Genomic DNA, 21,475 nt, shown 5'->3' on the forward strand with positions numbered 1-21,475 from the left:
TTTCTGTCTTCGCCGTTTCCTATGTTTATGTGATTTTGGCGTTTCCGTCTTTAATTCTTTTCCTCCATTCTCTTCTATCCTGAGAGTCCTCCATTTTTCCATCTTCTTTCCCTCAAATCATCTTGTATCTTGTCCTTTCATCTCATCTTAGGATGACTTCGTCTCTTCCCTCCTCCTATTAAACTCGTCTTTCCATTTCTTTCTCCCACGTAGTCATTGTCTTTGTTCTACATGTCCAAGCCATCTCAGCCTCCGTTCTTGGGTCTTTATACTCAAGGGTCCCACCTTAACAGTGCCTCATATATAATCGATCCTTATTCTATTCTTCCTCGTCACACCACACATCATCCTTAACATTCTCATCACCACTATTTCCATCTTCTTTTACTGGGGCCTCGTGTTTGCCCAGTTTCATTACTATACACTATCGCCGGTCTTCTTATTATCGTTTTGTGTATACGGCATTTTAACTTCAATTTATTTTCTTGTCACACAGCACCTTGTTCATCCTCAGTTTAGCCAGACACGTTGTATTCCGTGTAAGGTTTCTGTATCTAATCGTTCATACTGACGTACGATCTTAAGATACTTAAATTTCGAGATAGTTAGTAGTCTCTCTCTTTGTAGATGTTAAAAGCTTCCGCCTTTTTTTGTTGAGTTCCATACATACTGTCTTTGTTCTATGTACGTTATTTACTTCAATGAGTTAATATGAACTATTATTTTATTTTAGGTGTCCATCAATCCAGAATATAAAGTAGCAGAGATGAGTTACGATAACAATGCTGCCGTTTGTACTCTTTATTATTCAGAATCCTTCGCCCATGTGTTCAACTGCAGTCTACACAGACCGTAACGAATGATAACAATCCGAATGCTCTCTAGAAAACTACTGATGCAACAGTATAAATATGACCAGACATGAGTAATGTGGTTTCCCTAACTTAGTTGTGTGACGTGATAAACAATAGTGTCTTACCTACTTAATGATATTTTTGCCCTCAACTAAACAACTAAATTTAATCGAGCTTGCTATTTCTATCTTATGGAAATAAAATTATTTTTGTTGGTAATTCAAATCCCAAGTAGCAGCAAGGCTATGCCAATATTGACCCAAGCGTGATATTGCTTGAGGGAAAAAAAACATAATGTTTGCCATTTGCAGTAAATAGTTTGAAATGTATTATTTATTGTAAAATGTTCATGTTTTCATGCTTCCTATTACGTACGGTTATTGAATGTGATGTGGTCATATCACGACATTACTTAACTACTGTACTGTTGTTATGGTAATCGCTTTGCATCTATTTAATCGGTAACGAAGGAGTGATGTAAATAGTTAAATATAATCCATTGAGCTGAAAGTACAATATAGTACTTCCATTGCAAACTAAAATTGAAGGGGAAAAAATTCAAAATTCTTTTGAATCAAATGGAGATATTAGAGCAAGTGGTACTTACAACTCATTGTTTAAATATTTCTTGAGGCCTCTGCTTTTCTTCAAAACAAAATCTTGCACAAGAACACCATTTTATAATTCTGCACATAACTGTGTAGATAAATGAGTGATATTTCATCCTTTAAAAATTTATAGAAGGAAATAAAAAAATAATGTTGATATCCTAAGGTACCTACTAAAAGTGAATGTAACAAATAGTGATATTAAAATTATTCGAATATCAGAATATTCGTTTTCATTATTCGAACAATTATTCGTTGTTTCGAATAATGAATATTGTTCGAATACTCGAATAACGAATATTCGAAGAATCGATTGTTTCAACATTAGGATAATAAATTATTTGTATTTTAGCAGCACTAGTATCAACTCTAATCTATATAGTTCTTTGACATTAATGTAATAATTCTGAACAATATGCCATGATGATACAAAAATTTAAACTTATGATAACAAACTTCCAATATCTAACACTATATTTTGTTTATATTCAACATAGATTATTGTTTCTTGTACTTCCACTATATTTTTGAAACTAATTTTTACAAAAGAATTATTTTAGTTTCTAGAGGGCATAATCAATTCTTTTTTCCATTAACTATATCTTCTATTCACAGTTTGCTTCTGAAATTAAGCATACGCAAATATGTAAATAATGATGTAAGACACAAAACCTTCAAAATATTGCACTGGAAGTTATCAAAGAAAAATATTGTGCAAGGAAACATCAGAATATCAAAAGGAACAAATGGTTGGTTCTCTCCAGAGCTCAAATGTTCACTTTGAATTTGGATTTAACTTGTCATTCAAATTTTATGAAAATATTCCTAAATGAATGCGGCTCTACAATATTCTGTCCGTAGCCATACAAACTGTTAATAAATGATTTTGGTGACAACACTATCAACGTATGGTAACTGTAGTAATTGTATTATTTAGACTGTATGTAGCTAGTGTGCATTGTTCATTTTATTTACATTTTTGGCTGTTATACAAGTAGATACAAAATATGGCTGGCAAAAGAAAAAAAATGACATATCATCAGTTCATAAACAAGAGACTTCTTAATCATGCTAATCTTAAAATGTGATTTATTCTTCACTGACTTCAATTACCAAGAGTTTTATTTTGTGTACTATATCAAAAGTTGCAACTACCTAATAACTTACATTTGTAACATATGCTAACATTGTCAATAGATGCCATTTGTGTTCAACTACCACTGTGATAATCACTATAGTTTTCTGAACACTGCCATAGTGAAAGTCAGGAAGTGATAACATTTTTGTCTGTACCAATTTATAAACAGTTTTGTTTTCAACTCGTTGAAATGTACTGAAGTTCTAACCTACAGGAAGGAATAAATGTATTCTTCTATTTTTATGTATTATTTATATTGTAGCTTGTATTTAGGGTGATAATAATAATCATATCTAGATATAAAAGAAGTCCTGACTGAAGGAGTCCTGAGTGACTGACTGACTGATTAAAGCCCAAATCAAATCCCTGAAGCTAGAAACTTGATAGGGCATCCCGACTCAATGCATTGTTGACTCCCTACTTTCTTGACTGGTGAGTACCAGGGTCGATATGGGTACGTAGAGAACCGGTAGGCTCTACACTGAGAAAAATGATTGGGTTGAAACGTGACCATGCGGTGTGGTTAAAAAGATTTAAACCAAATTGTTTTTTTTTAGGAACGATGGATGGTCACTTGTAACCCAACTGCATTACCGTTGGGTCAACAAAATGACTATATGTCACCGTAGAGTATTTTAAACCAACACTTGAGTCATACCTGGTTAACGGAAAGTGTCATAATACGTGAAACATATAGTCTAATCGAAGCTGATTTAAGTGGACTATTAAGTACTACAAAAATTACAACACATGTTTGTTATTTACTGTCTATTCAGTCGAAATTATACAGAGTTATATCTTGACAGAGCACGATTACAATAGCAACGTTAGCTCCGGTCCAAGCGGAAGGCTGCGGAGGAAGAAAGTAGCGCCAAAAAGAAAACAAATCATTGCATCGAAACCACAATGCATGAATAGCAGTGCTGTAATCTTTTTTCCTAATGTTATTCTTATGTCCTAGCATATAAGAATAACAGATGACGCCACCATTACTGTGTAACTATTGTCAGACTGTTCACAAGTTTAAAAAACGATTATTTTGGCCAATTACAGGAAACTTAGAACGTTATTTGTAACTTTGCACAAATGTCAAATATACTGCGAAAAGCTTTGAAATAACTACTTACTGGCTATGAGAAATGAGAATATTCACAGCCAGTACGTAATTATTTCTGATATACTCGGAAGGCGATATCGTTAGTGTTGAATAAAATTCCAAGTAACACGATAAAGTGGCAGTCATTTTATATTGTGTAGTGTTGGGTCACCTTTGTAACCAACGCATGGTTTGTTAAATCCCGTAACGGTTAATGTGATATTTACTCTTTTAACCCATTATTTCGTCATGTTTTAACTCAACCATGGTCAATTTTATCTCATTGGTGGGTTATTTACACTCCCCTTCTCCAAGCGACCCCACACTGTGGTCCTTTCTTACCCCATGTTTATTTACTTTTAACTACACGTTTGGTCAAACGCATTATCGGGTTAATGGAATTTATACTTTGTTGGGTCATATTGTACACCAAGTTGGGTTAAATATATTAACCGGTTAAGCGATTTTAAACCAATTGGGTCGTTGGGTTGGACTCCTATATTTAACTACACGTTGAGTTGAATTTATTCCAACCCAATTTAACTAAACGCTTTGACCCTATTTGGGTCGGAGCAGTTTTAGCCACGTGGTTGGGTTAAAATATGCACCAATAGGGTCAATTTCAACCCAATCATTTTTCTCAGTGTATAGGTCGCGAATACGTTGATTTGAATGTCGTAAAGTGAGGCACGTTCGAACAGGAGTCGTAAAACAGATCGACGGTCCCAATAGTGATGTAGCCATTTCTCGGGTCACCGTGCACCACTGGAGCGGCTTTCAGTGGAGATCTTGGCATCTATCCTCATCTCCTAACTCTGCTGCGTAATTCTAGGCCGCACACTACTCATGAAACTACAGAGATCCAATAGGGTCCTCACAAAGAGTGACGAGAACCGATCCAGAAGCACTGATTGTTCACTTGTGGGGACGCGTATCTGCGGTGACCGGCGGGCCCCTCGGGTAATATTGGTATGAGGAGAAAGGGCAGACACGCTAGTTTCCAACTATGTAAACCTCGATGTTGCATTTGAAGTAGTTCCAGTGTCAGAGCTCAAAACGGTCAGACACTGTTGATAGCTCTTCTATTTCGACCCAAGCGTCAGCTGAGCTTGATTTGGTTCCAGTTGGAACCCATTCTTGGGCTTAGTTCTGATATCCAGTAGGCCCGTAGCTAGGAGTGCGTTATGGGGGAGGCACAGTTCAATTTGTTCCCTGACACAAACACACAGACACACACAAACCAAGCTCAGCTGGCGCATGGGTCGAAATATCAGAGAGCGATCAGCAGTTTCGGACGGGTTTGGGCCCTGACACTAGAACAACTTCAAATGTGACCTTGCAATTTGCATATTCGAAACTAACGTGTCTACACTTTCTCCCGATACCCATATTGCTCGAGGGACCTGTCGGTTACCGGAGATACGCGTCCCCACATGTAAACAATAAGTGCTTCTGGGCTGGTTCATGTCACTTCTTGTAAGGATCCTGCTGGATTTCTGTGGTTTCGTTGATAGTGTGTGATATAGAATTACGCAGCAGAGTCAGGAGATGAGGATAGACACAAAGATCTCCTCCACTGGAAGCCTCTCACTTTGCGACACACACCTCACTTTGCGACACTGAAATTAACGCATTCGTGACCTACAGAGCCTACCGGTTCTCTACATACCCATATTAACCTTGGTACTCACCGGTGAAGAAAGTAGGGAGTCCCTGGAGATGTCCTTTACACATTACATAGGGTCAATGACGTACGATAGTACTAAGGAAGGATTTTTGGAAATTCGACGAGGAAGAAGGGAAATGGGGTTGGCAAATATATTAAAATGTCCATATCTCCGAATTCCTAAAGGCTAGAGGCATAAAATTTAGCAAATGGGCTTCTCATTTAAAAGGGGAAGCCAAGTATTTCCGCGTTTTTTTAATTGACCAAGAAGGAAAGAAAATGGTGTGCGTAGGAGAAAAGAAGTGGTATTACAATTATTATAATAAGATGGCCATATCTTGGGATCCCTTAGCGTTAGAGATATAAAATTTGTTGTTAGGGCTTTCGATTTGAAATTAAACTTGTGTTTAAGCGATTTAGATATTTGTCCTAAAGAAGAAGGAAAAAGGTGGAATGAAAAAAGAATGAGAATGAAATTATTATAATAAGTAGGGCCCGGATTTTTATGTGCTAAAAAACTAAAATATTTATTTTTATATGTTAAAAAATGAAAAAGATATTTAATGAAAATTCAAAAATATTTAACAAAAATAACAAGGAAAAGTGTGGGAAAACGTCCAACATAAGAAAAATAAATATTGGTACTCACCAATAGCTTATATTCATCAGACGTCGAAATTCCATGGACATTGCAGTGAATAATTAACGTCTTTTCCAAATTGTTCATCGTAAGACTATGTCTATTGTCACGGAATAACGCCTTATATTGAGAAAAGGAACGTTCTACATTACACGATGTTAATCTCGTGTGTTTGAGAAGTGGCATATTATGAATATTCACATCATCAACTTCACTTGTGTTTTGGCCTTCCAATACTTTAGATATTTTACACATAATGTATAGATTTTTATAGGTATTTTACATAAAGCCAATGTTTTTCTCAAACAAATCCTTATTTTTTTTCTTGCAACTTCAGTTTTCGAAGCAGAAAGAACATTCAGCTTTCTTTCAACGCACTACTTTAACCAAAGTATTCAATAAATCCTTCATAGTTTCTAGTTTCTTTATAGAGTGAGTCAAGAAACCCAAATTGGCAGATATGAAAGCTAAGTCACATTTCAAGCCACTGTCACTTACTAAATTTTAAACAATTTCAATGGATCTGTTTGGTTTAGTTACTACAGATACAGAAGTACAAATGCTTCAAAATTCTCCGCATAATATAGTACTGCATTAAGGTACCTCACCGCGTGGTTACGGGTATTGGAGGAAGTGTAAGATCGGATTTGTTTCTTTGAAAAGCTCAATTCTAGTCTGCAGTTTTACGAAAATGTTTTCCCATTTGATACTAACTTATCCACTTTAGGATAAAGGGTTCGGAGTTTTTCACACAGTCGATGTAGGGCGTGTACGACACATATCATTTGAATCATATTAGGGTAGCATACAGAAAGAGCTTCACCAGCTTTCCTCATATAAGGAGCACCATCAGTCAGAAACAGCAAAACATTGTCATATTTCGCAACATTCGGCCACAAAATCAAAGATTCATTGAACAGCCTGCAATTGTCACTTGATTCGTAACAGAAAGTGATATAGATAGTAGCAAGGAATGTTTGGAAATTATTTAATCATTTTTCAGTACATCTGCAATAACACTTCCCAATTTTCCAACACTAACAGAATCACTAGTTTCATCAATGCTCGCCTATTTTTTTCACATACGGACTTAATGTGTTAATGTTTCTTCATAGTACTTACGTAGATAGTTTTTCCGTAGTTTGGACTTAAGTTCGTATATTTGGTAAGAAAATTTCGGAGCTCGGGATTGTTTACCTTATACAGCGGTATGTCGCTCTTAAACACGCAGAAATGAACACTCTTAAATAGCAGTGTGTTTGTTGTGACGCTGGAAGATGAGGGTGCAGTAGGTTCTCTGATGAGAGCTTGTCACCATGAAACACGTGACACAGCAGCGATATGTTTATTACCTGACAATTGTTGCACTACCTGGGAACATTGATCTGCACTTACATGTTTCAAGCACGGTTGACAAAGTAAGATATTACCGTCGTCGGTATTTTTCTTAAATTCCAGTACGTAGTTTTCTAAACGTTCACGCTCACTGGATTTCACTTGATCGTTGATTCGCAGATCCAAAAATATGAACTTTACCACTATACGACAATGACTCAATTAACAAGAGTTCCACAACTTGGTTCTGTATGTAAGGCACTGTCGTCAAATGAGACTGAAATGCGATAATGTTAGGAAGGAAAAAGACGTTTAATACCAAAAAGCTGCTGGTAAAAGAGCGACAATTAGAATGAGATTTTGAAGCTGGATTGGAAGCCCAAGCATCACAACGACTGACAAATCTTGTGGTGGTGAAGGCAATGATAACGCACTGCAACGAAACCCTTCTCCTTCTTTAGTAATATAAAATATAGCGCTGCGCCTATGATTACCTCCCTTTCACCCACGGTTACGCGTCCTCTCTTCAGTTTTGACTTCAAAGTACAAAGCGCTTCCTTCGAAGCTCTTTGTTTAGCACAAGTTACCCCAGCGCCGATAAGCAGAATTTATGACAACGTTGTTTCTGCAGGTGGGAATTGTAAATACGATAGATAGATTTATGTTAATTCTATTCTTTTCCCTATGTTAATTTCGTTGTGAAATTTAGAATAATATAACGGAAAATTATTAAAAATATATATTTATTACAAAAATGTCCAAAATATTTATTTACATAACTTTTTTCAGAAAATATGTATTTTTATGTGAATAAAATTTGTAATTTACACTTGCAAACTCTTAATTGGGATAATAAACTTAATTTTGGGCTTGTACGTGTTTGAAAAATATATATATATATATATTTACATACAAATCCGGAATTTAATAATAAGATACCAATATCTGGGAATCTCTTATGGGTAGAGACATGAAATGTGGTGTTTAGATTTCTTATTTAAAATAATTAGATAAGTGTTTCTGCACTTTTGATATTTGAACTGGAAGGAGATGAAAAGGAGTGAAAAATGAAAATGAGGATTGCAATTATTATAATGAAATGGCCTTATCTCGGAATTCCTTAATGTTAGAGACATGAAATTTAGTATTTGTACCCTTCATCTGAAATAATTAAATATGTATTTAATCGGTTTTTATATTTGTGGTTAGAGATATGACATTTGGTATTTGGATTTTTCATCTAAAATAATTAAACATGTATATACTAGTTCTCGGGCAATCACTCAAGTAAATTCTGTGCCGTCCAACGTTTCGAGAACCGAAAACGTTCTCATCTTCAGAGTAAAATGAGAGACCGAAAAGTCAAGTCAGTTCTTCCCCTTGTAAGGGAAGGAGGACGTCGAGCCGTTGGCTACTTTGTCCAGAGTGTGTCTTATTATGTGTTAGTTTAATTTGTCTAGGTGTCAGAATGGATTATTTATTTATTTATTTACGAAGTTTTTGCTAGAATTTTTTTTATGTGTGCATGTATCGTCAAGAATCCGTTTCAAAATTTGCCAAGTTGTAAACTTTGAAATTTAGAGAAAAATTGTGTTTAAATAGTTTATTCTTTTTTATGGCTGAGTTACTTAGTGTTCCCTTTCGGATTTAGTGAGAAACTGTGTGTAAGTATATTTTTTTAAGTGTATTGCTAAGTTACATAGTGTTTCCACTACATTACTAAGGATATTGACACGTTGAATATCTTCATAGTGGTCCTTGAAGAACTTTGAGTTGATCATCCTGCTAGTAAACTTGGTGTTCAGGTTCTTGACGAGCTCGTTCAATGGCGTTAGATTGTACTTCTGATAGAGCTCTTCCTTAGAGGTTCCCTCTCTGTTGGTTAGCTTAAGCCAAAACTTTTCGATTTTTGTAACTCTGTTGTGTGCTGGTTGTTGAAGAGTGCCAACTGGCCGGTTTTTGACCGGTCTGGCCGAAAATATTGCTGTTATTTTGATTAAAGCCGGTGACCGGTACAAACTTCTTACCAACCCCTAGATGACCAGTTGTTTTCAAATTTGTATCTAGTTCGAAGCAATTGCATCTAGTGGGAATATAAATTTAAAAAGTCTGTCAACGATTAATATATTTTGTTCATCTGTTTAGATAATTTTAGAGATAATATTGGACTGTATCAGGGAAAATTTGAAATTACTTGTAAAGAATTTTATACGTTTATTGCGTGTAGCAATTTCCTGTAGTTGAAGTATGAGTTTAAAGAATGCATTTCATTTGCCAAATCCAAAATTGTCACGTAAAGATTAATATACTTTTGTTCATCTGTTTCGGTAATTTTAAAGAAGTAGCAGTTACTGGTAAATACAATAAAATGGTCAATGCCGATTTCAGTTTCCCATTTATAGCATAACGTATCTTTAAACTTATTAGTAAATGTACTAAAGATATGCAGAACACAGGAGCTAATGTATTTTTGTTCACGATAGTACATTTCCTTCCCATGGACGGGTCGGAACAGAGATACTTCACACCCTTCTCCTTCTTTAGTAATATAAAATATAGTGCTGTGCCTATGATTACCTCCCTTTCACCTACGGTCACGCGTCTTCCCTTCAGTTTTGACTTCAAAGTACAAAGCGCTTCTTCAGAAGCTCTTTGTTTGGCACAAGTTACTCCAGCGTCGATAAGCAGAATTTATGACAACGTTGTTTCTGTAGGTGGGAAATTGCTTGTAAATATGAATGATACATTTATGTAGCCTATTCTTTTCCCGATGTTAATTTCGTTGTGAAATTTAGAATAAAATAACGAAAAATTATTAAAAATATATATATTTATTACAAAAAAATGTCCAAAATATTGCCTTAGGGAATTTTGAGAGAGAGCCGGTTGTTTTATTTTCCAAAGTTGGCAACCCTAGTGGTGATCCGTAGACCATGTTGGCTTTCATGATGGTTTTGTATATTTTTGTTCTAATGTTTGTTCCTGTGTTTGGATTTCTAGTTTATCAGTTTGAGATAATTTATTATTTTGATTGTTGTTTCCTCGAGGGTTTTAATGTGCTGTTTTGAGTCTGTAATCGAGTGTGACTCCAAGATAGGTAGCTTATCTTTTTGGTTTGATGAACGTGTTGTCTATCTTGACAGTCCTGTGTAGACTGCTACGTGTCATTTTAGAAGTGGGATTAGTGAAAATTGTGTCTTATTGGTATTCATTTCCAGGTATCATTTTTTGCACCAGTCTGCGAATTCTCTAACTTGGTTTTCAAGTTGCTTTATTATGTCGTTGATGCGTGACGATACCCAATATGCAGTATCGTCTACGAATAGAGCAAGTTTGGTTTGTTTAGTCTGTTAGGTATCGTTCACGTATATAAATTATAGTAGGGGGCTAGTGTGGAACCTTGTGGTACCCCTCGTAGGATGCATATTGGGTTGGAGAGCGAGTCGTTGAATTTAATTCTCGTTTCTCTGTCTTCTAGGAAGAAATATATCCATGTTTATTTTTGTAGGAGAAGTTGTGAGGCTCTTTTAATGTGTATCGCTGTTATAGTGTCTAGGCCAGGGTCCGTGCATCTTTTCTTTTTGATGGTTGTTTCTAATTGTTACGAAGTTATTTCTTTGAGTAAGATATCGTGGTCGCCTGGGTGGATATCTTTCCTGTCTGCATCAACGAGATTTTGGTGGTAGTTAATTATATTTTTCACCTTTCTTGTGTTTTCTTCTATTTCCCTTTGTTCTTCTGTAAAGTCTTGCACTTTTGCAGACTTTTGGTCATGATATTTTCGAATAGCTGTAATTTGTCTGCCTCTGTGGGTGCCACGATGTTATCAATTTTATGCGGTAATATTAGTTGAGGTTTACCTTAGTATTTCCTTTTGAGTCTTCCAGAATTTGTCTGGGTTTCTTTGATTGTATTCTTGCAGTTTTGCGCAAAGTGTGTTCAGTTTGAGATCCTTGTGTCGGGTTATTTCATCTTTTATTTCTTTTCGTAGCTTGATAATTGAGTAGTTAGTGTGTTAATTTGGTTGCTTTTTGTATATTCTGTGTAGCTTTCTTTTTTCTTTTATTTTCTGAATGATACTGATTGGAAGTCTGTCTTCGTTTCTGTCGATTTTAGTAGTAAATATGTGTAGTTTGGATGGCTTCAGTTATTTTCTTTTTAGCGTCCTCTGTTGTTTCCGGTTCATTTGTTATGATGATATCACTAAAGCCCGGAATTAATGGCGAAATAAAAGCCCGAAAATGGCTCGCAAAATTGCAAAATAAACACTCAAAAATGGCAGGTAAAATGGCAAAATAAAATAAACAAGCAATCACGAACTTTTGGGGAAAAATAGATACTAAAATATGTAAAAGCTATAATAGGCTATAATTCATTTACTAATCGAGTAAAATATTTCATTTTGCACTTTGTATTTACCACTTAAAATTCTGGAACCTTGCGCAACCCGTGAAGGGACGACATCTAACAATTCATTCACCATTCTTCAGTAATAACAATGAAACAATAACTTAAAAACACTATCACATTTTATTCACACGCGGCTACATTAGCACAAACATTCAAAGCACAAGAAATACTAAAGTAAAGTCATTTTACACTACACTAGCAGTTTATTTTCACTTACGAAAGGTTTTTCATATTTTTGTTCTCTGAAATTATTAACATCTTTTTAAGATTTTCAAAGGAAAGACTTTGTCTCCTGTCAGAAAGAATTCGCTTTAGATGTGAAAATGATCTTTCCACATCTACAGATGTCACTTGAACATACTTCAAACATGTAATTTGGGAAGGATCCATGTCACTGTCAACAGTTGTATCAGCATCACCTTCCATAACACTAGCGATGTCCTTCAATTTTTCCAAATTTGGATTAGCACTTACAACACTATCACACTTACGCCGAATGTACTCGCCCTTGTCACCAGGTACAACACTCAGGTCGTTGAGAGTATCATTGAAGATTTTCAGAGAACTAGCGAGAGTCTGTTCTTTTTTTCTTCAAGCTTGGCAATAGCATGTGGTAACTTTGCAAAATGTGTTGCAATGAAGAGTAAGTCCTTTTTCAAGGAATTCTCCTTAAGCAAACTTTGAGCAATCTTAATTGAAGACGCATCATCCTCATCAAAAGTATCAATGATTCTTTTGATTGGTTCAAAGTTGTTAGCATAATAGAGAACAGCTGTAATCCATGTACCCCATCTGGTTAAGACAGACTGTGGTGGAAGTGGAAGTTCAGGGGTTAATTCGCGAAACGCACTTGTTCGCGAGGGAGCTTTCAGAAATACCTTTTCCACATTTGACACAAGAAGGTTAACGTCAGGAAAATGAGGACGAACTTCCTCTGCAATTCTATGTAGCGCGTGTGCTAGACAGATGGCATGCAGCATACGTGGGAATAGAACCTTAAGGGCTTTTGCTGCACTTTTCATGTATGCAGCAGCTCCGTCTTTGACAAAAAGAAGGACCTTTCGTATTTTACACATTCTGGCCACAGAATACTCTGCGATTTTGTAAAAACCTGTGCAATTCTGTGCCATTTACTATTTCCAGAACTTCTCATGAAATCAAAAATGTTTGTGTGATTTCTTCCCCTCCCAAATTTCCAATTACAACGTTAGCAATGGAGCGTCCTAGAATATCGCAAGTTTCATCAATTGAAATCCATATATTTTTGTCAGCAACACTTTTACGGATATCGTCAATACTTCTGCTGTACGCGCTATCAACGTAAGCCTTTCTAAAAGATGATTCACTTGAAACTTTTTGTTTTGTCTTTCTCGAGAAGGTGTCTAAAGGAAACATTTTCTAACTTCCATGAAAGAATGTCCGCGTTAATTAGAGCTTCACACAGATCATTCGCAAAACTGAGTGCGCGAAGCGGGATTCGTGACTGTTGCAAGAAGATTTTGAACCTTTTCACCAGCTGATTTCCATGTCTTTGCAGAATTGTGTTTTGCAGTGCTTATATGGTGTTACAAAATAACACTTTTCAGCGGAAACCACAGTTTCACATAACTTACAAAACATTACAGAACCGTCTGTTGAAAACACAGTACGCCCGAACTCACTCACAAATTTTTCCAACTTCTGTTGCCTAGAAAGGCCAACTTTCAGCATCTTAAAATACTGAAACCACATAAATACCAGTTCTGTATCACGCACGCCTAAGATTCACAATAACTGCCCACCTGGCTATTTGTTGAAAGTAAGCATCTTCGTTTGTCATTCCAAGAACCGAACATTGCTTCAAATTTCCAAGAACTGAATACGCACTAGCATCCCCGTCCCTCCACTTGTCACATTCCAACGGGAGTAGACCAGTTATTATCAGTTACCTAGATCGATTGACCAGATAAAAGCGATTCAGATCTGTGGTATGCTGTCATTCATTAGTAAATAAAAAGTAGTGGAAGAGAAAACCTGACAATGGCAACAAATTGCCTCTAAATTGTGAAATTGTACTTTTCCTGAAAATATAAAAATTGCAATAATGGCACTTATGCCATTTTGCCATTAATTCCGGGTTTTAGATATCACTTATCATGTCGTCTATGGTGGCTCTGTATGCTTCAGAGTCAGTTTTGTGAAGTTGGTGGACTATCTTGTTCTTGTGTTCTTCGTATGTTTTTCTGCAATTGTAAAGGATATAATTGCGAGGTCAGATCCTGTAGCGAAGTCTGGTTTTTCGCATTTGATCTTTGTGTACATTATAGATGAGGCTAGGATTTCGTCCGGCTTTGTGTCTTTTTCTCCGGCTCCCTACCCAACCTGGTGGGTCCGTCTATTTTGGTTGAGAGCCAGGGGCTCGTGGCGAGATATTTAATGAGTCTTTTTCCGTTCGAGTTTTTTAATGGGGTCTCCCGTGATGTAGTGTGGCTATTGATGCCAAATGCTGAATGATTCTTTTAAATGTCGATAAGAAGTTAAGCATGGGGAAGATGTTTTAACATTTAACTGAGGTGAGGTACATTTAACTGAGGAGGGTTTAAAAGGTGGTCGTAGCCTTTCCTATTTTGGGTTTGCGAAAATAGATGTTCGTAGTCTCTGTGTTCATTGTCTTATGTAATTTCTGCTATGTTATATAGAGGTTATAAAAGAGAACAGGTACACCTCTATTATGTTAGTAGCCTTTCTGCTATGTTACATAGTCTTATGTAATTTTTGCTATGTTACATAGGGGTTAGAAAATGTGTTATAAAAGAGAACGAGTTTTCGGGGTGTTCGATTTTCCATGGTTGGACGGTACGTGGGTCATGGCGTATCATGCGACAGTGGACTATCGAGTACTTCGGTTCAGGCGGTATCTGGATTGTTCTAGTGTGTTCCAGATCGATCATTTCTCTACTACTCACACTAATACTCTATGCGCGTCATGCAACGGGCTTGGTAAAGCAGTATGGCTAACGTCCCATTTTATGAGCCGTCCCAACTTATGCAACTCTCCCCTACATAAGGAAATCACTAACATAAAATGTCTGATCGTTTCAGGTATTTTGTGACTTATTCGTATTTAGTCGTTTTTTACCTGTAAAATGTTTCATACCTACGCATATTGGGACTGCCAGCCCAAAAATGTAGGGGGGGGTCCCGGCTGAAGTTAGAGGGCCGATCCAACCATATTATAGTTCATCACCATATTGTAGTTCATTTGAGCCTACCGTGAAAATGTTAAGGGATTCCAGCAAAACTTTAGGGGGGCCCCCTAAACCTCCCTGGATACGGGTCTGACTGTGATATGTATAATAGCTAACATTATGAGAGTTTGTTCCTAATGAAGAATAAAGTTTCTTCCCTCCATGCAAATTTCGCAGCGCGTTTGTTAATTTATAAGAAAGGAACTTGGAATTTGGGGATGCCAATTTTGGAGATTTCTTCTTGAAGTTATAACAGAACATTTCCAAGAAGACGTTTGAAATTGTCTTCCATGAGAAACAAAAGTTATTTCTATTTTTGTAATTTCTAAAAGCACGCAACACAAATTTTGGATATGGGTGTACCAAAATGAAAATCTACACAAAATTAAATGTTCACTAACATAGAACATTTTTTTAGAAACTTTTATAATTGTATACATTTATACTCAGTTATTTGTTCTGACAACCAAATAATATCCTACGGGCACAGATAGTAAGCCCAGCATTGGGAAATTGTAGGCTAACCAACTCCTAAACGTTGGTCCTACTGTGCAATGGGTCACTTTTCCGGGCATTTGCCAACCAATATAATTGCCAACGTAGTTTCTCAGAAAAAACTACAATTGCGATAGAAGTGCAAGGTCAAAATTGTTGGATAAATGGCGACAAATTGGCATTTTTTCATGCCCTACCCTAGCCAACTGTTTTAAGTTGGTCACTAGGAAGCAAGTGAGGTTAGATTTACATCGAGGTTGCGCCACCCGAGTGTAACGTATTATCATGGGGGTCAAGGTGGAACAAAACGAGTCCTGAGGGGCTTCTAACCGCCTTCGCTTGCTGACACTCGCTCAGCTATGTTTCGTAACGTAAACATCACGTCTCGTACATTCGTCTTTACCAATAAAGTTATGTGTGCAAAGTCTTTCCTCCGGCACCTACTCCTCTCTATCTCTCAACTATCCTCTACATAGGCGGCGTCAGGATTTTGGTAATGTGGGTGCAGGCTAGGATGTAACAACACGCCCTAACAATGTTGCCAGAACGCTCTGAACTATTGAGCCTTAAGATCTCAAAAATAATCACTAAATTATACTTTAAAAAAAACTAGAAAAACACAGTATGATATCAAGTAACTTATGAGAGACTTAAGAAGTCACTCAAATATATCCAAACACAGGAAACAAGAAATATACAAAATAGAAAGGATTATTGAAGGAAATTTGAAACTCAAAGTTAATGTGGGTGCAGCCTCACCCACTGTACCCACTGTGGGCGCCGCCTATGATTCCATACAAACCCTCGCTTCGCGAGGACTCCACTGGTTTATAACGTCGTTGTTTATAAGAGCTATCAGAAATCTCTAGCTAGATGGTGTGAAAAGCACAATTTATATTATATATTACTTACAAGGGAAATATAAATTGTGTTTATATATATCTTCTAGCCAATATCCTCATCAGACGTACACTCGTGATGAGGATCTGGGCTAGAAGATCGAAACGTCACGTGTAAATGTGTTTTTATATTAAATAAGTTCAGTCTTGTTCAGCAGTGCTTTTAACCATCGCCTATCACGAAAACATGGCAGAAACAACAGGTCAATCTCAGTGATTACTGAACTCTGAGAGTAAGGCACGACTGATTAACACGCTAAAGTCATATTTTAGTAAGAGAATAACAGGGTATCAAGCAGATGGAGATGCTGATACATTAATTTGCAAAACGGCAATAGCTTTGAGCCGAAATCATAGTTCTGTTGCAGTTGTAGGAACAGATTCAGACTTGCTAGCCATTTTAATCGCCCCTACCCTAGAACGTCATTGTTTTTTGTAAAACCGAAAATGCGCAACATTGAAGAAAAATGCACCATTGGCAAAATACAAAATACTTTTGGACCACTGAAAGATTGTTTCCTTTTTCTTCATTTGCCCACTGGGTGTGACACCACATCAGCGATCTTCAGAAAAGGACAGAAAGCAACCTTTAAACCACTTCAAAAGGATAATGCGTACCGATCTTCTATTTTAGCCTTTAATGAAATCAACTTTACACCACATAGTGTTACTGAAATTGGAAAACTTTTTCTTGCTACGCCTTTGTGGAGATGGTAAAACATCCTCACTAGACACTCTCGGATATAACATGTACACTCAATAATTATTTCCAAAATTATTGTCGCATGTCTATAAATATGTTGTAGAAATATAATTTGATAACGAATTCGCCAGGTATTTCTTATGATGTTAGTGTGTGTATAATCGGAAAAGATATGTATGTAGAAAATTTCATATCAAAAGAGCAGTAAATAAGAACAATAAAACGAAAATAACACTTTCTTGTCTATTTAGCAACATTTTGTTTTACTCGTTCTAATTTTCGTATGTATAATTCTTTTCCTATGAAATTTACCACAAATATACATTTCCCGATTATACACATACTATCAGTATTAAATATACCCTGCAAAATCATTATCAAATTATATTCTTACAAGAAGACAATTATAGATATGCGACAATCATTTTGGGCATGGCTGTACAACAGAGAAGTTGAGAGAAAGTTTTTTTCTAATTTTCAACTAGAAAATTTACCACCAACCAGAGCGGTAGCTTCTCAACATTCCCTTTAAGTTTATCTGCAACTGTAACAGTGGTTGAGAAACAACATAAACTCAGTTGAATGGAGATGGTGTCAAAGAAGACAGACTCTCTCCTATTGCAACATGTCTTCCACCAGTTCCTCATGAAGTACTTAATTCGATTGCCTGCCAGTGCAAAATAACACCTCGCAAAGATAATGATGTTGAAACCTGTGAAAGTGAGCGTGCAAACCTTAATTGTTCCCAGTTTTGATTCTTTTGTGAGACAGGGGCGAATCCAGGACCGATTTCTGGGGGTGGGGGCGTCGGGTTGTCATAATGCTATTTTTAAGGGCTCCAAACTCTGGGATGGATTATATATATATATATATATATATATATATATATATATATATATATATATATATATATATATATATATATATATATATATATATATATATATATATATATATAGTTTCCTTTTCTGAGGGGGCGATCGGGGCGATTCGCCCCTGCTATGAGAGAATTTTTTGCACAAACTCACAACCGGTTGAGGAATTTGATGAGGAGGATAGCGATTAATCGTTTTACCTATCACCTTTGATTCTGTTTTGTTTCAAAGGATTTTATTCAACAATATGCATGCGGTTTTAAAATATTTCAGAATTCTGACATGTTTAGCTTTGTTAATATTCATGCACGTACTTCACAAATGAAATGTTTCAAAGTAAAAATGTGATTTTGATGATCATTGTTAAAATTGGGTGTTCACATTTCCTACCATCTAGCAAATATCAGACGATCTAAATATAAAAAATATATTTACCATTAGTACTAGCGTCTTCTCTGGGTGTGCAAGTCGTGTGTTAACGCCCAACGAAAAATGAAGAAAAGAGTATTTTAATTTAATTAAACGGATAGTCAGAACTATGGATTTTTTTATTATTATTATTTTCAACGAGGCAGATTCAACTGTTGAAGTGCAAAAGAACCGAGCAATACCGTGCGATCCCGTCATGTTTCGAGGAGGCACCTCTGCGAGTAAGTCGTTGGCAACGCTTTGGTTGAATTTTCACTGCTTTAGAAGACTCATATTGCGCATGCGCTTCGTGTTTCTCACCTCCTGCTTCTGTAATCCAAGACGTTGTTTAGGAACTTAACGTCTTGAGTTTTCTGCTTCTCTCAAGTGTTTCCAAGTCTGTAGATTTATCAGTGGATGTGCAGATATTTTATAGCAATACGGAATTCTTTTTTTTGTGGGGAATGGGGTATGATCTACGCACTTTTTTATTGTTAAACATATCGTTCAATTCATAAGTTAACAGTGCAATCGACTTCTTGCTAAAATACATGTAAGGAATACGGTGAAAAGAAATATAATAATTTTTCTCTCGATCCAATAATGTTGCGTTCGCAGAGTCAATAGTTTTTTTTTTTTTTTTTTTTTTTTTTTTTTTAATGCCTGGACGTTAAGCTGCAGAACGGTTTTTCAGTCTGTCTTTTTCATTCCCTATACTAATTCTTCCTAGTTTTAATCCTCAAGACTTACGGTTTCGGGCCCTATTACTGTTTCTAAAACAGTAATCCAGAGGTTTCTACGCAAAGAAAGACGAGCCGAGCTGGAATTCAAGTAATTGTAAGTAAATAATTGCTTGATTCCGATTTTTAGTTTCATATTTTTGAGGTTATATCCTACCTATAGACTATATAACACTACATGAACTGGCATAAATTAAAGGAGTACTTCCGGTTGATGTGGAAAGTTGAAATGCGGCATGATTATGGGTTTCCAGTGCTGACTCACAAGAAAATTGCCAAAAGTGAATATTTTTAATTTTTAGGGGTCTAAAGGAAGGATGAAGAAATTCCCCATGTTGTTTAAATGAACCTTTTATTTTTTTAACCTATAATCTCATGTTTTAGATACTTGGAATTGAAATAAAAACTTCAAAATTTACTTATATAATTGTTATAATTAAATTATTTCTTCGTAATAACATCCTCTTTGATTCATCTTTGTAATTTGCAGACTAAATTGTTAGAAGAAAATCGCTATTTATAGGTTGACGTATTATGGAGGGACGGTCATGGTTCTTTACTTCCGCAAATTGCGAGATATTCCAGGCATAGATTATATTCAAGAAATCGATGGGTGGGCAAAGTATAGTCACTATTAAATATTCGTATGTCGAATACAAATGCCACTAAAATAGTTACGCGTAAATTGATGTAAATTTATCACATTATTTTCGATCAGTAAAGTAAATGTGGATGGGCCCATCTTTGCTCCTGGGGAGAGGGGGTCCTCCCTCTAGTTTCGCCTATGCCTGGGAGGGTTAATATATTTTTCCTTTCTTGCCAACACCCGAACATCCACGTCAGGAGACGCCACTGAATAGTGCTTTTCTTAATCACCACTAACAGCTAGGCTCACAACGGAATAAATATCTCGAAAAATTATGATCTGATTTTGATGATGTTTTAAAAATGCAGCTTAGGAAACAATCAAAAATGTATGAACATGTTTTCACAATTTCCTAATGGTTTAGGAACTTGAGCGCAAAGTGCTACAGAATGCCTTTCTGAAATGTCGAAATTGTTAACCATGCTCACGAATAACCGTTTTGGGTGTGATTTTATTTAAATGTATAATATACTAGATTAAATACTAATACAGTTTCTTCATAGTAAAATGATGTCTTCTTATTGGTTTGCCAGGTACATGCTGAAACTGAAAACCAAGCATGCATGGGATCAGTGGTTTATTTGTGGATTTTGTAGAAGGGGGGAATATTTATAAAGAATTGCTACTAAAACATGAAGTTGAATTATTGTACTTTAAAACAGATTATGTAGCATATGAAAGGGGGAAAATATCTTTCCAGGCTGGGAAGACTGAATTAAACTTAGAGACAGGGAAGTCAAGACTTAGAAGGGGGGAAATTCCCAGGCTTCCCTGGCTACAAATAAATCCCTGCATGGGATAACAGTCACCTTTGACCGCCATTTTGAGGATTAAGCTCACATGCAGGGGTGCCCACAAGGGGGGGCTATGACGCAAACTGCGTCATTGAAATATTTGGGGGGGGGTTAAAATCTATATAAATATGTTTGATGAGGGGGGGTAAAATTAATCGAAAAGATGATTTTTTCATGGAAGAACACCTACGGATAGACAATTGGGGGGGGGTGCGTCATAGACATAAGGGGGGGTGGGCACCACTGTCACATGGAATATATTTGGGACCTTTGAGGTTTCATTATATATGGCATGAGCAAATTCTGAAAATTTCAGTTTTTTTTATTATTATTATTTATTTATTTATAAAGAATTTTTCCGCTCCTTCAAATATTTTTACTTGTCTCAGAGCAAAGGAAGCATGAAAAGAAGAAATATTTGTGATGAACAGTGAAGGCCTGAAATGAAACAGGGGTAATTGTAGGTAAGGTATGTTAAAATAAGAACAAATAAGTAGTATAATACAATATTGAGAAATAGCTTCATGTGAGTTTTATACGGGTCCGTCGTCTGCGGCAGTTTAGCCACATAGACCTATTTTTCTGTGTAAGCAATTGGATAGTTAGGAAAAAATCATAAGGTTCCACCGAGATTTGAACTCGGATCGCTGGATTCAAAGTCCAGAGTGCTAACCATTACACCATGGAACCTTCATGTTTTAACTTAACTGAATTCACGGTACAATAACTGCTGAAACAACCTATAAGGCAGAATGCCAAAACAAAGTGATTATCACTTTCGTCGCAGAATCTAAAAATAGGCCAAATGTGGCATTTTGCCATTAATTCAGTGTACTAATAGAGATATAGTGGTGCATAATTGAAAAGGTACTTTCTACAATAGATTAGATTATAATGCAAATCAAGCATTTTATCCTTATATCACACGAAAAACAATGATT

At 36.2% G+C, this 21,475-nt stretch overlaps 1 protein-coding gene and 1 non-coding gene across 2 annotated transcripts in view; one reads left to right on the top strand and one right to left on the bottom strand.

Moving 5' to 3' along the window:
- Window positions 1–2,837, top strand: part of LOC145666744 (lysyl oxidase homolog 2-like) — a 205,882-nt gene extending 203,045 nt beyond the window's left edge. The window contains exon 8 of the mRNA XM_081734287.1: window positions 734–2,837. Within this exon, the coding sequence (XP_081590413.1) occupies window positions 734–856 (123 nt within the window). The 3' untranslated portion in view covers window positions 857–2,837. The remainder of the gene's footprint in view (window positions 1–733) is intronic.
- An 18,315-nt stretch (window positions 2,838–21,152) lies between these two features.
- Window positions 21,153–21,224, bottom strand: TRNAQ-UUG (transfer RNA glutamine (anticodon UUG)). The gene has a single exon. It is a non-coding gene; the product is annotated as a tRNA-Gln (tRNA).
- Between the last annotated feature and the right edge of the window lie 251 nt (window positions 21,225–21,475).

The sequence above is a fragment of the Thermobia domestica genome, chromosome 12 (genome assembly GCF_964235325.1).
Source record: "Thermobia domestica chromosome 12, izTheDome1.hap1.1, whole genome shotgun sequence".
NCBI classification, from domain to species: domain Eukaryota; kingdom Metazoa; phylum Arthropoda; class Insecta; order Zygentoma; family Lepismatidae; genus Thermobia; species Thermobia domestica.